The 16634-nt window shown below is 28.5% G+C and overlaps 1 protein-coding gene across 1 annotated transcript; it reads left to right on the top strand.

Moving 5' to 3' along the window:
* The first annotated feature begins 11597 nt into the window (after nucleotides 1–11597).
* Nucleotides 11598–16191, top strand: LOC108486656 (ATP-dependent 6-phosphofructokinase 3). The gene is made up of 13 exons (XM_017790823.2): nucleotides 11598–12379; nucleotides 12631–12677; nucleotides 12779–12818; nucleotides 12929–12991; nucleotides 13093–13230; nucleotides 13570–13728; nucleotides 13829–13882; nucleotides 13967–14035; nucleotides 14157–14286; nucleotides 14554–14819; nucleotides 14925–14973; nucleotides 15107–15261; nucleotides 15650–16191. Exons 1-13 carry the CDS (start codon nucleotides 12053–12055, stop codon nucleotides 15818–15820), a joined length of 1668 nt encoding a protein of 555 aa, XP_017646312.1. The 5' UTR covers nucleotides 11598–12052; the 3' UTR covers nucleotides 15821–16191.
* The last annotated feature ends 443 nt before the right edge of the window (nucleotides 16192–16634 follow it).

Below are 16634 nucleotides of genomic sequence, written 5' to 3'. Positions count from 1 at the left end.
AAGTTAATTGTAATTAATAACTAATTAAACTATATAAACAAAAATTTAAAAGAAATTAAAGCCATTTCTTATCAGCTTCATCTTCTTCACCGTTAGAAAGGGAGAAATAGGGTTTTATGTTTCGAAGATTTCAACCATCCATAGGTAAGTTTGATTTAGTCAATTTCTTGTAATATTTATGTTTTTGAGGTCTTAGAAACTTGATTTAACTAGTCTGTGTGCTAATTTGTAAAAATATTAAAGTCTTTAAAAGTTTCTATTGTTGATTTCTTAAAGTTTTTGGTACTAAATAGTTAGATTTTAAGTTTAGAAGTGAAAATGACTATTTTGTAAAGTTTAACCGCTAGTTTTTAAATATATAGACTAAAATGCATGAATTTCTAAATTAGTATAATATTTCTATATTTTTTTATAATATAGGGTTATAGAAGGAATAAATTGATATTGGTTTAGGCTCAAACAGCTATCGATATCGAAAGGGCTTACTGTGATGTACTCTAATTTGACCTCAATGGAAGTGGTTTCTAACCACTAAACCGAGTCGTGAAAATAATTAAATGATAAATTTTGTGCTTAATTTGTGTGAAAATGCATATGTGAATTTGTGGTGCTTTGATTTTTGCCAATTAAGGTGAATTTTATTGAAAGGGACTTGTGTGAAAAATTTAAGAAATGTGCTAGGTATTTATGTGATGGCTTATTACTATGGTTTAAAAAGCATAAGGATGTGCATGTCAAATTGTCATTTTTTTATAGTGGCCGCCATGTGGTTGAGTAATTGAAAAGTATAAATTTTATATGTATTTATATCTATAAATGTATTATAATATGTAATAACAATTTTATATTATAATGAAATAAGTAAGTGGGTGAAAAGAACAAGGTTGATAACTTCATTCTTCATTGCGAAAGGGGGGATAGGAGAGACCAAACTTTCGGCTATGTTAGCATCAAAATTAAGGTATGTTTCATGTGCTATCTTCAAAGTCTTGTGAAAATCTAGTTAATCACATAGTTTCCTACATAGCCCATGTTAAAAACTTTAGTTTTGGTTGAGGATATAGCATTCGGCCATTTACCTAAGTTTTTGCTAAATTATTGATAGTTGAATGTTAGTTTTAAAGAATGAATAATTGTGATTGTAATGGAGTTTCATGTTGCTTAGGTGGTGAATTAAGCATATATGTACATTAGATGCTAAGTAGGAAATCGGCTAATGTGTTGGGTGTACTATGGCCGATTGTGACTTGGATAAAATTTAGTAATGTATGTGCTTTAAATGTGTTATGAACTATTGTAAGTTCTTAAGTGTTTAAGCTTGATTCCTTTTTATATGCCTAAGAGTTAAATTAATATGGCAAAGAGAATGTAAATTTTATTTAGTTAATGTGCCGAATATGTAATGATTTAAGGCTATAACCCGATTATGGCTATTATGCTTAAGTTGAATTGGATTTGGAAATTTGATGCACTAAATGAGTGTTACAATGAGTAAACTATGTCGTATATGTGTTGGTAGAGGTATCACGATTTGTGATTATTAAATATCTAAAGGAAACCATGATGTGTATAAAATTATTATTATTAGTCCTTTGTGGTAGCCAAATATGGCTTGGCACTAAAGTGATTAAATGTGAACTTCGATGAGGTAAACTATTAAAAGTGTGGTGCTTTAAGACTATGGGCTAATACGATATGTGGATTCGTTCCGTAAAGTAAATTATTTAGGTACGAATAACCTAATTAAGTATATGTGAATTAAATGAATTTGATGATTGATGTGAATCGAACATATAAGAAATGGTTTCATGTTTATGTTCAACTATGAGACCTTGTGTTAAATCGACAATCGATTTCATTCAATACATTAAGTTGGTCAGGTATGCGATATGTACTTATGCATGTTAAATCGATTGGAATTGAATCATGTATGTGAATTGAGAAGCATAGGTAAAAATGCCTATGTCATATATGTGAGTAAAGGTAAAACCATCGTAAATTATTGATAAGGATGGGCTATGTGCGGAACCAACTTATAATTGCTAATTTGAAAGGTTGTGTGCGAATCGGTGAGTAATATGTATATATTAGGTGAATTGTGACCTTTTGGTTCTACTTGAATTAAGTTGTGCGATAAATAATTTATGTATATGACTTATAGTCAAATGGTCACTATGGATTAAGTTTGAATGGTGAAATGGATATGTGATATTTCTGTATGACTTTTGAACCGAAATGTAAATGATGGTGTTCATATGGAGCTTATATCCGAATGTAGCAAATGACTACTAATGTGATATGTTGAATGAGATGTGTTAATATATGATTAAATATGCATGATATTTGATGTGTATCCGGGCTTAAAGACTCGCAGGCTATATGCTGGAATTATATCCGGGTTAAATCCCCCAGGCTTCGTGCTGGTGTTATGTTTGGGTTTTATACCTCGCAGGCCAAGTGTTAGTGAATTTGATAAAGTATATGACTACGACATCCTATGCTAAGATGATAAATTGAACTCGTATTACACATTAAGTGATTCAGGTATGTGATATATATATATATATATATTATATGAGATTGATCTGACGGGAATTAAGAATGTGTAATGAGAAGCATATGAAAAGATGTTGTAAATGCATATGTATATTTGTATATGCGTGCATTCAGTTATTATGCAAAGTTACAAGATAGTTTTCGATATGCTATTTAACTATGAATGTTAAAAGTAAGTGTAGGTAAGAAATGATACACTAGTGAAATTTGAAAGAATTAAAGTTAATCCGGAAGCTTGTAAATACTATGTTTATATGAGTTTAAGTATAAACGGAGTAAAATGATATGTGTTTGTGCATAATCAACCAAATAGTATTGTACTCAGAAAGTGTTATGTGATTTCGAACATTTGGTTTGTTTTTAAATTCTACTGTTTAAATTGCTTAAGGCTTACTAAGCTTATGAAAGCTTACTTTGAATGTTATGTTTCTCTGTTTATTTTTGTAGATCGTTGACTCTTACTATTAGCTTGGGGATCGTCAGCACTTCGTCACACTATCTACTATTGTAGTAATCATGTGATTTGGACTTAGCTTATGGCATGTATAGGATAGACTATAAATAGAATGATATTTTGACTATTGTATATAAGCCATGTGAATATGGCATTTATGGAAGTTTACTTTTGTAAGTTTTAAATTCGATCTTTGTTTGTGTCTATTAGTTATATAAATAAATGATCTTTTATTTAAGAAAAGGTTCAAAGTTTTAATGTTCTGATCCGATTCCTAATTTCTGGTAATGTCTCGTCCTATTCCGGCGACGGTTACGGGATAGGGGTGTTACACTTAGGCCCAAAACTGTACTTGGTTGTGCACTGTATCTACTATTGTTTGTTTTCTGTGGGATTACACACTGAGTTTATGTAAACTCATCCCTCTCTGTTTAATGTGCATAGGTAATCCCCATACCTAGACAGATCGGTGCGGCAAAGAACTCGATGGTGACTACAGTTTCTAGACTTCACGTTTTTTTTAATTTATGTTTTATGGTTTTATTATTATTGTGATGTAATTTGAGGACTCTTGGGACTTTTGCTTAAATTTGGTTTTTTTTTTTTGTGGAATTTTAACTGCTAGTCGTAGGAAGTTCAGTTTTCAAAAAGCTAACGTATTTTCTAAACTCACGATTATTTAAACTGCTTTGTTTTAAAAGCTTCCGCAATGAGAAACGTTTTAAAGCAAATGTTTTAAATAAGTAAAACGATTCCCTTTAGAACTAATAAGAAATAAAGATAGGTACTAACATGGAAATGATTTTATAGTAATAATTTAGGTTTCGAACACACTATCGTGTGACATCACCAAATTTAACCATAATGTCTAGGCCGGGTTTGGGGTGTTACACCGCAAATTATCCGACTTTTAAAATTCAAATCTGAATCTAAATTAAATATCATTATCTGCCGAATATCTGAATTCGCATTTATTTTTTGGATAATGAATTTAAATATCTGACTCCACAATGATTATAAAATATATAAAATTTTGCTTCTTACAAAATTTGAACACGTGATGTTTCATATCTAAAGCTATAGTTTAATCATCAAAGCTAATCCTAAAATTTAATTAAAATTTACACAAACTAATAAATAACATATAAACATCAATAAAATAATTTCTACAATTAAATAAAATAATTAATAATAAATTTAAATACGTTTAATTTTTTTGTCAAAAGATATATCTCATTTATCATCTCATCCTCTTAAATCTCACGTTGTTTCTCTTAAATCTTATTCTTTTGTATTTATAAACTTAACAAAACAATAAAGTAAAGTCATCATAATTTCTAGATTTGCGATTATCCCTTTTACTATTTGATCAATTCAATTACTTACTTTTTTAACAAAAATATTAATTAATATTTATATAATTAAAATAAATATTATGATTTGAATTTATTTTGAAATGTGACATAATTATATTTAGTACATATTATATTATATAAAATAGTATACATACACACTTAAGGACATATACTATATTAATTGTTATATAATTAAATTATGAATATAAAATATTTATTATAACATTATCACATTACAATTAATGTGCATTCTTCTATTAATGATATGCAACCTAAACATTAAATATGTAACTAATTGTATATAGGCCAGGCTAGAGTTGATCATGGTTTGGCGGTTGCCCGCCCAAGGCCTGCCTCAAAAATGGGAGGGTTTGGGTAAAAATATAGGCCTGAAAAATGGGCTTGGGCAAAAAACGAGGCCTGCTTAAAAAACGGGCCGGCCTCGTAAGAGTTTTTGGCCGGCTCGGCCCGCCCAAATTATATATTAATATATATTTTATTTTATTTTAATTATTTTAAATTTTAATATAACTATTTTTTTTATATTGTTAATTTGTGTATTGTTTTAAGAATTGTTTTAGTATTATTTTTATTTGTTTTAATATTTATTTTATGTTTTTAAATATATTTGATTTATTATATTTTTAAATTTTTTATTTAATGAAATAAGAAAAAAATTAATATGGGTCGGCTGGGCCGAGCTCGGGCTTAGTAATTTTATTTGGGCCCGGCCCGGCCCGGCCCGGCCCATGATCACCTTTAGGCCAGGCTCCTCTATTACATCAACTAGACCCACTCTCACATATTTTTTTCTTTTACCAGCCAATCCTAATTTCGACTGAACCACTCTTCCTCATTTGTTTCTCTTTTCTTACTTTTGTTATTAGTAAAGGGTATCCACGAGAAAACTCCTTAGCTAATCTGGTAGAATTTGGCGTATGGCGATATTATTTCCAACCAAATAGAATTTGATCTGTAATCCTATATATAATTATGTTATTATAATATAAATAACTAATATACATTAGTTATATAATACTAATTTTATATATTATAGTATACCATAAAATTAATTACATGTTTAAGGTTTAGGTTGCACATAAGAAGAATTCACATTGTAATATCATGATATTATAATAATTATTATACATTCACAATTTATATAACAATTGATATATTATATTTCTTTAAAAGTGTATGTATACTATTTTTATAATATAATATGTACTAAAGATAATTATGTCACATTACTAAATAAATTCATATTATAATATTTATTTTAGTTATATAAATATTAGGATTTCAACTAATTGAGTTGATCAAATAATAAAAGGGATAATCATAAAACTAGAAATTTTGATGATTTCATCTCATTGTTCAGCTTAGGTTTATGAATACAAAAGAATAAGATTTAAGAGAAAAGATGATAAATGAGATATATATTTCGATAAAAAATTAAATTATTATGAATATCTTATTAACTGGATGTCAATCATGATAAAGATAAAGTCTTAATGTACTTTAAATATTAGATCTATACTTCTTTTATACTTTTTATGCCTATAAATAAAGACTCGATGAAGCATTGTAATCACCCATTTGATCAATAAAGTAAATTCTCTATTACTTTCATATTTTCTTTATTCTTTATTCTCTTCATCCATCTTTATTTTATAACATAAATGTATTTAAATGTATTATTAATTATTATATTTAATTTTATTATTAATTATTTCATTTAATCTTAGAAAATATTTTTGTTGATATTTATTTGTTTTTTATTAGTTTGTGTAAATTTTATTTGAAGTTAAAGATTAGTTTTGATGGTTGAAACTTAGTTTTAATTGTCAAAGGTTGTGTGTTTGAACATTGTTGGAATCAAAATTTTAAATATTTTGAAAAAAGCTTTGCGGAGTTGGATTGAATAACAAATTCAGATTTGGATAGTTGATATCTATGATTTTAATATCTGTATTCGAATATTATTTAAATCTGCAATTAAAATTTTCATCCTAATTCTATTAGTCTAGCCATCACTTTCATTATTAAATGCTGTCTTGGCTATAATATAGTTTTCTTTTAAATACATTATACATATAAATTAGTAAATATTTTTAAACAGTTTTATTAAATAAAATTAAAATGTTGAAAAGTTTAAGAATTCTTTTTATTAATTCTATGATTGAATTTTTTTTATTTTTAAAAATAAAATTTTGTTGCATTTCTAAATTTTTGATTTGAAAATTGAAAATTTATAATTTTAGAGGTTAAACCGGTAATAGGACAAAATGTAACCATAATTGTAAATTGTAAAATAAGTAGGAAGAGTGTACGAGGGATGATTGAAATTTGATATCCAAATTGGATGGAAGGACAAAGCCTAACTAATGTTTTGTCTTCTTCTTTCAATTCTACAACTACTTTTGTATTTAATAATTACAATTAAATAAACTAGTTACAATATGACTATAATCAATTTAAGAATATTCAATATTCAATATTCAATAAACAATATATCTTTAAATTAATTTAAGAAACTAAAGTTTACATTTTCAAAACAAAAATACAATTTTGTTTTTATTTTTATTTTTTACAAACTGTACTTAAATTAATCAATATAATTATTAAAAAATTATTAATATACAAATTTGAATTGCGTTCTGATAATTTTGTAGAAATATCTTAAAAGATTTTTCTTGTAAATTACAAAAGATATTTAATTATTTTTTACACTAAATTAGTTTTTTAAAGATTTCTTAAATTTCATTAATGTTTTATTTAATTTAATAAAGGGTTTTAAAAACATGTTTTTAAGAAAACATTTTAGATTCAAAATTTTAATAATTCAATATTTATTTGATTATTATTAAATCTATTTTCTCAAAAATAGTGAACATTTTTTCTTCAAAATTTAATTATAAATTTTGCTTTAAAAATAATTTTAATATTTTAAAACAATTAAATTGTTTTGAAATATAAATTAAATTTTTTTAAAATTAAGTATAATAAAAACAATATATGGTTAACATTTTTAATAAACTGATTCTTTAAATAATTTGGTAATAAATTATTTACTGATTTAAATAAAAAAACTGTTTGTGATATATTTTATTTTAAAAAAGTGTTTTCCCAATTTTTTAATAAAATATTTTATCATTTTCTAAAAATTAATTTAAATAAATTATTTCCTCATATTTTTAAAATCAAATGAAAACTTGAATCATAGTATACTATGAATTGAAAGTCAATATATAATATTCAATTATATAAGTATTTATGAATAAAAAGATTCAAAAGCAAATGATTTGGAAAATTATATTTAACCAACACTTCTACATATTGTATTAACTTTACTCACTTGGTGTACATATATTTAACAAATAACTTGGTATGCTTTTCATTTAATTTTTTTACCTATTTTAGCATTTAAATTTGTAGTTTTGTCAAATCACTTTAATAAAAATTAATTTTATTGGCTTCAGATACAAATGGATTACAGCGTGAATGATATGTCAACATTTAATTAAATTTTGTTAAAATTTCAAAATATTAATTTTTTTATAAATTTAATAATTTTAAATAAATTTAATGATTTTTAATTTTAATTTTTTGAATTTTTAAAATTTAAAAAATTATTTAAATGTTGACTTGTTATTCACATATATGTCACACCAACAAAATTTAAAAAAATAACTTTTTCATCTATATTGAAATGATTTGACAAAAAACACAAATTTAAGAGCTAAAAAAATAAAAAATTAAATGAAGGGATAAAATAATTTTTATATAGTTGGACAGTTAAAAACATCATTATGCATTAAATAATATGTAAATGGATTCCAAATTAGATAAAAAGTAAAGAGAAGGTTAAATTTCATTGTTAGTTTTATTAGACTTGTTCATCAATCGGATTACCCAATTCAGCCCGAAAACCTACTCGAAAAGTGGAAGGGTTTGAGAAAAATATAAGCTCAAAAAATGGGCTAGGATAAAAAAAAAAAGACATATTTTCAAAATGGGTCAAGCCTCGGGTAAGTTTTTTTAGCCTGGGCCCAACCTGAATTTGTAAAAAAATTTCTTGCTATTTTTTTTATTATTTTATCACTTTTTTTCATTGTTTTGTTATCATTTCACTATTATATTGCTACTATTTTATTATTATTGTTTGAATATTATATAACTATTGTTTTATTATTAATTTTACTACTATTTTAGAGCTAAGTTGCACTTATTTTATTGTTATTTAAGTATTTGTTTTAATTTTTATTTCATTTGTTGGTAAGTATTTATTTTAATATTTTGAGTATATTTGATATATTATATTTTTAAAATTTATTTTTATATTAAAAATATAAAAATTTAATATGGGCGGCCAAGTTCGAGTTTAACATTTTTATTTGTTAGGCTTGGGCAAAATTTTAAGCCTATTTTTTGGGTTGGGCGAACCCGAGCCTAAAAAATAGGCCTACATTTTTACTTGGCCTGACCATAGGCAACTCTAGTTCTTACATTATGAATAAATTGAGAATAATTTGGTTAATTTTAATTTTGTACATTTCAACTTGGTTGAGTTGTTTTATTTTTAAATTTTGAATTTTTAGTATTAATTTCAAGTGTAATAATTAATTTAAGTTTTGTAATATGTGTAAAATATGAATTTAATTTTTATATTTTAATTTGATTCTTCATAATTTTATACTTTTAAAAATTTAAATATTAGACTTAACTCATATTTATTAAATTTATTAATTAAAAAATATAATTTTTATATTATGTCAAAATAATATATTAACATAACATTACACATATGAAACAAAACATACTAACTAAAAATTACTAAATTAAAATAAAACATTTAAATTCGACTAATAACAGAATTGTACTTAAAAGGAATATTAATAAAGAAATTAGTTGGGTTAGTAGCAGTTGAAGTGTTTCACGTGGCAACGTTGAGAACTAAAACCGCAAAAACAGAAGGCGCATGTGAAGTAGTAAAACGGTGGACGGAAATGGTTGCCACCGATCAGGGAAAATGCCCATAAAAGGCATAGACTTGTCCATCGGATCCGTTCACTGTGCAATGACCGCAATTTTTAGATGGGTCCCAGCCTCATCCCCTATTGCGATGCAAAATTAGGAGTAAATTTCGATTTTATGAAAAAAATTAATATAAGCTTAAATTTTGATTATTTAAAGGAATAGGTTTGATTTTTCGTAGACTTAGAGAAAACTTAACTTAAAAAAAAGTGCTTTTTTGAAAAACACAATTTTTTTTAAAAGCGTTTTTTTACATATTATTTTCTCTGGTAAATTCTTATCTCGGGCATATTTGATTTTGTTTTTATTTTAATTTACGTTGTTTCGAGCTTTTCTTTTGTTAGTTTTTAATATTTAGTTAATGTTTTAATTAATAAACATGTTCTTTTCAAATTCTTTTATTTTATTTTTAATTAATATTTTTTATTTATATAAATAATATATTTCATTATATTTAAAATATTTTTAATTAATAACTCTTTTATTTATATAAACAAAATAATAAATATATAGTTATATAATTAAAAAATATATTTTGATATATATCATGTTAAAAGTACTTTATTTTGAAGAGTATCAACTAATTTATTTATTTTTTCCTTTTATATAAATTTATATGTCAAATATTTATTTTTTTTCACCTACAAATTGAATATTATAAAATTAAATAATTATTATCCTTACAAGTAAAATATTTCAAAATATCATCATATTTTCACTTATATTGTGGGTATGATAAATTATAATATTACAAAAAATGATATATACTCAAAATAATTCAAATGCACATACAAAAATATATAATACTAAAATTTACTACACTCATGATATGGATTGAAAATAAATATTTCATATATAAAATTATATTTACTAAAAATAATGATATTTGAAATAATTAATCGATTTTATAATTTTAGAATTTACAATACTCACAATGTAAGTGAAATAACAATGATATTTGAAATATTTTACATATAAAATAATAATGAAATTTAAAACAATTAATTAATTTTATAATATTAAAACTCATCAAGCCCACATTGTAAGTGAAAAAATAAATATTTAAAATATAAAAATTATATGTAAAATGTTTTAAAAAATAAAATATATTTAAGATAATGATATATATTTTCATTATATAATTACATATTTATAATTATTTTATATAAATAAAAGATTTATTAATTAAAATAAAAATAAAAAGATAAAAATACGCTTTATCTTGTGTGAAAAGAAAACACATATTTCAAAAAATTGACGTATTTTAATCACGATTGCGAAAAATAACCTATTTCTTATGATAATAAAAATTTCTATTATATCTTAAAATTTGGTTGAAATTCGCATATATTACTAATTTTCCTCTGTAATAACTGGTCACGTTACTCCTGGGAGGACTGTCACCTCTATTTAGTTATGTAGAATGGACAAAGCCAAGCCAGCATACCACCATGGAAAATGACTGTCTTCATTCTTACATGTCAACTCCCTAGAAAAAAAAAATAATCAAGGCAATGAGATTTGTCTTTATTTTAACTAATATTCTGGATCATATTTTATTTAATTCGGAAAATATGTTATTCTCTACAATTTCTTGGATTTTAAAAATATCTCCGGTCAACGGAATCTTCTATTTTAGTTTCACGGCAAGGGAAAAATGTAATCCAAGATGGCGGGCAGGCTAAAAAAGACATGGTGCCGAAAGGGTTAAAAGTGTAACAAAGAACCCCCCAAGTCCAACTTTGAAAAATTATCATCATAAATCAGCTCTTCTTTTTTCTTTTTGAACATCATAAATCAAGCACTGTTCTCAGGTTTGGAAAGAGATGCCATCATTGTATGGACAAAATTTAGACACACATGTGGTTGGTCATAATTTTTGTCATTTGTCTTAGATTCTATTACTAATTCTATTTTCAGTCCCTCTACTCCTTCAATCCTTTTCCTTTTAATTCCATAAATTAATTCTCCTCTTTATCTACAAGTTACATTTTAATTAATAATACTGCTAATTAACTTCTCTTAAATTTAAATAGTTGGTTATTACTTCCTTTCTTCTTTTTTTTCTTTTTCTTTATAAAAAAATCAGATTAGTAGATGGATTAAATTATTGGAAGTAAAAGAAAAAGGATTAACTTCAAAAGTCCTAAGAGTATAGGGACTGAAGGTGTGATTAAACCTATAGCTATTAGCTTCATTAGGTTCATCCAATGTGCGTGGTAACCCTGGTATTAGCTTGTCCAGCCAAAAGACTGAAAAACCAGACCCTCGAACCAATCCGTTGTTTTCTCTTTTTGACCAAGTATCACCCAAGTTTAACGAAGAAATAAAAAACTGAAGCTTCATTTTCCTTCCGACTTCCCTCGCTGTGAATGGTACAGTAAAACAACCCAAGTTGGGAAAAGGTTCCAAAAGGAATAACCGAGCCCGTACGATCCCTTCTCTTCTCTGCGTCAAAAACCACATAAATATTCAACGAGGGCGGAACCAGGTTTTCCACCCTCTTCCTCCCGCTATATAAAGCCATTTTCACGAAAGCCAAGCTCGTCCAGTTTTCATTTTTGTAGTCAAAACAGTGCCTTTCTCCTATAAATATGGGGCTTTCTTATTTTTCTTTCCCTTCCAAGCACCCTGTTCCATGTCTCGTTGAATGGATTCCGTTCTCGCCCCTTCCTCCACGTCGTCTTTCCCTTTTCTGAACAACAATAGCAACAATAGGATTGAGCATAAATCGCTGCCATCCAGTTTGTGTTTCTTTAATTTGAGAAAGTTCAGTACGGTTAGTTTCGGTTATAATCGCCGTTCTTGTCGTTTAAGGTTGAGTAGTTCCCGTCGTTCGAAGATCAAGTGTTCGACATCTCCGACGATGTCTTCCTCCGCTTCGCCTGAGATCCCACAGCCTAAGATCGTCAACGGTCCAGGTGGTTATGTTCTTGAAGATGTCCCTCACTTATCGGATTACATCCCTGATCTTCCTGTACGTATAATTTATTTTCCTCTCGATTATGTTATCGTTTTCCCTGTTCTGATCAAAAGGATTGGAAAAGCAAAAGTAAGGTGTCTTTTGAAAAGCTTTTCCCATTCTCTTTTCTGGGCAACAAATCACAGTTTCAGATTCCATTTTTTAATATTCATCTCTTCTTTTCATAGTTAATTGATAATAAATTAGTTAAAAGTAGTTTCTGACAGTTTTGAATCTGATTTTGTGTTGCCTTTTTCATGTTAAAGGTTTATTCGAATCCGTTGCAAGACAATCCTGCATACTCAGTTGTTAAGTAAGCCCATTTCACAACTCTTTTTCTTTTTTTAAACAAATTTATTTGATATTAATTGTAAAAAAATTGTATTAATTGGAACGATTCCCCTGTTTCACCAGGCAATATTTTGTCCATGTAGATGACACCGTTCCTCAAAAGGTTAGCTCTCTCATATTTTCCTTTTGTAATGCTATGTTACCGTGATTCTTTATTTATTAAAAGTGATATGGTTTTTATATATATATATGTATATCTTTTCGTCTTTATAGATTGTTGTTCACAAGAATAGTCCAAGAGGAGTACATTTCCGACGGGCTGGACCACGTCAAAAGGTATGCGTTTAACATCATCTACCTTGTGTATAAAATGTGGAATGATGAAAACTCTGACATGTTTTTATGATAATGTGTTGGGGCATTTGACGGTTACCTAGATATTTTTCGACTCTGATGACGTTCATGCCTGTATTGTAACGTGTGGTGGTCTTTGCCCTGGACTCAACACCGTGATTAGAGAGATAGTATGCGGCTTGTTCCACATGTATGGTGTGAGGAAAGTTTCGGGGATAGATGTAAGTGATCATTCCACCTCGAGTTTGTTCGTAGTGGAGTTCTTTTTAATCCTTTTATTTCCCCTACATCTATTAAATAAAAAAAATAAAAAAAAAAGAAAGTTTTTCCTGAATCAATAATAGTGTCTGGCTCTAAGTTTTGCTAATAACGGCACCCCATCTTAATGACTTAAGGAAAACATATAAATGCTTATTATATGGACTTCTTCATTAAATGTGTCAACCTAACATTTTTCATGCTGGTATGATTTTCCCTTGATGAGAAGATGTTTCGAAATATGTCATCCATCATTTATTGAGTTGGTGCATCACCAATTAATGAGTTTCTTGCATTTGTAGGGAGGATACCGGGGCTTTTATGCTAAAAATACTGTGCATTTAGATCCCAAGGTTGTCAATGATATCCATAAACGTGGTGGAACTATCCTTGGCACATCACGAGGTGGCCATGATACCTCTAAGATTGTTGACAGCATTCAGGATCGTGGAATTAATCAGGTTTGTGTAAAAATACTATGATATTTGTGATTGTTGCCAATAAAGAATAATTAGTTATCATGATCAAGACTTACCGATCTGACATATTGATGGAACTTAGGTTTACATTATTGGTGGAGATGGAACTCAGAGAGGTGCATCTGTTATATTTGAGGTGACTCTTTAATAGAATATACAGACATTGATGTGCTATGCAATTTTGTACATACTAAAAAGAAATATATTCTGTACTTTACAGGAAATTAGAAGGCGTGGTCTCAAAGTTTCAGTTGCTGGAATCCCTAAAACCATTGACAATGATATCCCGGTAATCCTCTTGGCTGGCTTGTATAGAATCTTGCTGAACCAGAAGTATGCTAGAAATTGCCACTATTTTATTTGGTTTTGACATGGTCTTTTAACTTTTGTTTCTTTTTCATGCATGATAGGTTATTGACAGGTCCTTTGGCTTTGACACTGCTGTTGAGGAGGCTCAACGTGCCATTAATGCTGCTCATGTTGAGGCTGAAAGTTTTGAGAATGGCATTGGTCTTGTGAAGTTGATGGGTCGCTACAGTGGTAAGTTTCCTGTTTGGTCTCTACTTGAAGTGTTAATTCTGAATTTCAAAAGTGAGAGTTACAACTATCAATTTATGACATTTAAATAAATCTTTTCTATTTGAAGTTGTATCATTTAGAATTATACTGGTTTTGTTCCTTTATGCTTTTCTTCTTCAGATGAGTTTACGTTCCCTCTTATCATGCATCTCTGTTTCCTGAAACTCTGTCAGATTGTTCCTTCGTTTTTTTTTTTTTAAATGCAATCTAATCCCGCGACTTGTGCAGGTTTTATTGCAATGTATGCTACTCTTGCAAGCCGAGATGTGGATTGTTGCTTGATACCAGAGTCTCCCTTTTATCTTGAAGGACCTGGAGGACTTTTTGAATACATTGAGAGGCGACTTAAAGAAAATGGGCATATGGTTCTTGTGATAGCAGAGGGTGCAGGACAGGAGCTGCTTTCTGAGAGCTTGCAATCAATGACACAGAAAGATGCTTCAGGAAACAAGCTTCTCCAGGATGTTGCGCTATGGATATCACAGAGGATCAAGGTATGTTATGTGGTTCCAACTTAGGAACAATTCACAGGCACGTAATGATATATAATATGGAACTTTTGGATGTGACATTCATCGGTTTTTGACTGTCATTTGCAGGACCACTTCTCAAAAGAAAGGAAGATGACAATAAACCTCAAATATATAGGTTCGTAGAATAAAATATTTAATACGCTTTGGAAGGTTTCTTTTCGCAAGAGGGAAAGAAAATTGTAGGTGTTTTTCAGTTTGAGTTGCTAGTTAATGGCAGAATTTGAGAAATTTTCTTCATTTTATGGCAGATCCTACTTATATGATCCGTGCTATTCCAAGCAATGCATCCGACAATGTTTACTGCACACTTCTTGCTCAAAGTGCTGTGCATGGAGCAATGGCTGGGTACACTGGCTTCACAAGCGGTCTTGTGAATGGAAGGCAGACATACATACCATTCTATGTGAGTTTGAAATGACGTAAAGTGTTCTGATTTGGAAATTTCATTTAAAAAATCATTGTTTTTCTGTTGCATGCTTAATGCCGTAGTATTCAAAGATGGTGTGATTTTAGTATCCCTTCTGCATTGAAGAACCTTTCTGGTTATTTGCATGCATCACTTCTGATGGTGATCAGTTAATCTTGTGTCTTGCCGATGTTCAGGCTATTTACAGAATACCTTAAAGCTTCTATTAGTCCTTGAAACATATCAGGCAACTCTTTCTTGTTACATATGAACTTGGTGAATAGATTAGATTAGATTATTTTTCTTCGGCAGCAATGCATATGTATGTAACACCTGAAAACTTGTTTCATATGGGGTTTTAATTTTGGATTATTTTGGTGTGCAGCGGATTACTGAGACACAGAACAAGGTAGTAATAACGGATAGGATGTGGGCAAGGCTCCTGTCTTCGACGAATCAACCAAGCTTTTTGTGCCCCAAAGAGATCCTTGAAGACCAGGGCCATGAAGAATCCTCAAACGAATTGTTGGATAATGGAAAGTGTAGCCCTAATTGAGGTTATGCAAATGTGTAGCGCATAGTTATAATAGCCATCTAGGCAGCTGCCTAGTGTTCTTCCATAAGGTCCTCAATAATTCTGTTGTATGCCATTGGGCATGTTGATTTTTGGGTTTTAAACTTGAGTTTTAATTTATTTATTTTTGGGTTTCTGGCAGAAATTATGCTCCAATGCTTTATTGGATTTTATTTTATTTTATATTAATAATGCTTAGTTTGCTTGCTAATGGAATAACATTAGTGAAAGTTACATATGCTAATAAATATTAGCACATGACTTTGTCATGCTTCTCTGTTGTATTTCAGCTTGATATAAAACATTTTGTGGCGAATGAATAAAATTATCCTAGTCTTCTTTTATTTGTTAAATTTTTCTATGGTATCAGAACTATTAATTAAGAGTGAAGGTTCTTTTTTTCCCAATACCGAATCCTATTAGTCTTGGTCTTCTTGACTGTCAACAATGATAATACTTCCTTCACAATTACTGTTGTTTAAGTGGCGTTAACAATTTCTCGACATGGAAAGCTCAACTCTCTATGCTCATACGAGGTCATAATATTTACAACCATCTCCATGGCTTTGTTCTTGTGCCAACCTTCATTAGGTGAAGGGATCCTAATCCCGATTACACATACTTGCAATAGCTTTCATCATTGTTGTTGTTGTTGCCTCAAATGCTAAACAAGCATGAGACTCCCTTCACGCTACATATGTTATTAATAAATCTCAAACTAGAATATTCAGCCTTAGATACAAACTCGCAAGACTCACAAACGTTACTATCTTCGTGATGTTCACTCGCTCATGGA

The sequence above is a fragment of the Gossypium arboreum genome, chromosome 6, assembly GCF_025698485.1.
Source record: "Gossypium arboreum isolate Shixiya-1 chromosome 6, ASM2569848v2, whole genome shotgun sequence".
Lineage (NCBI taxonomy): Eukaryota > Viridiplantae > Streptophyta > Magnoliopsida > Malvales > Malvaceae > Gossypium > Gossypium arboreum.
This window is presented reverse-complemented; position numbering and strand designations above follow the sequence as displayed.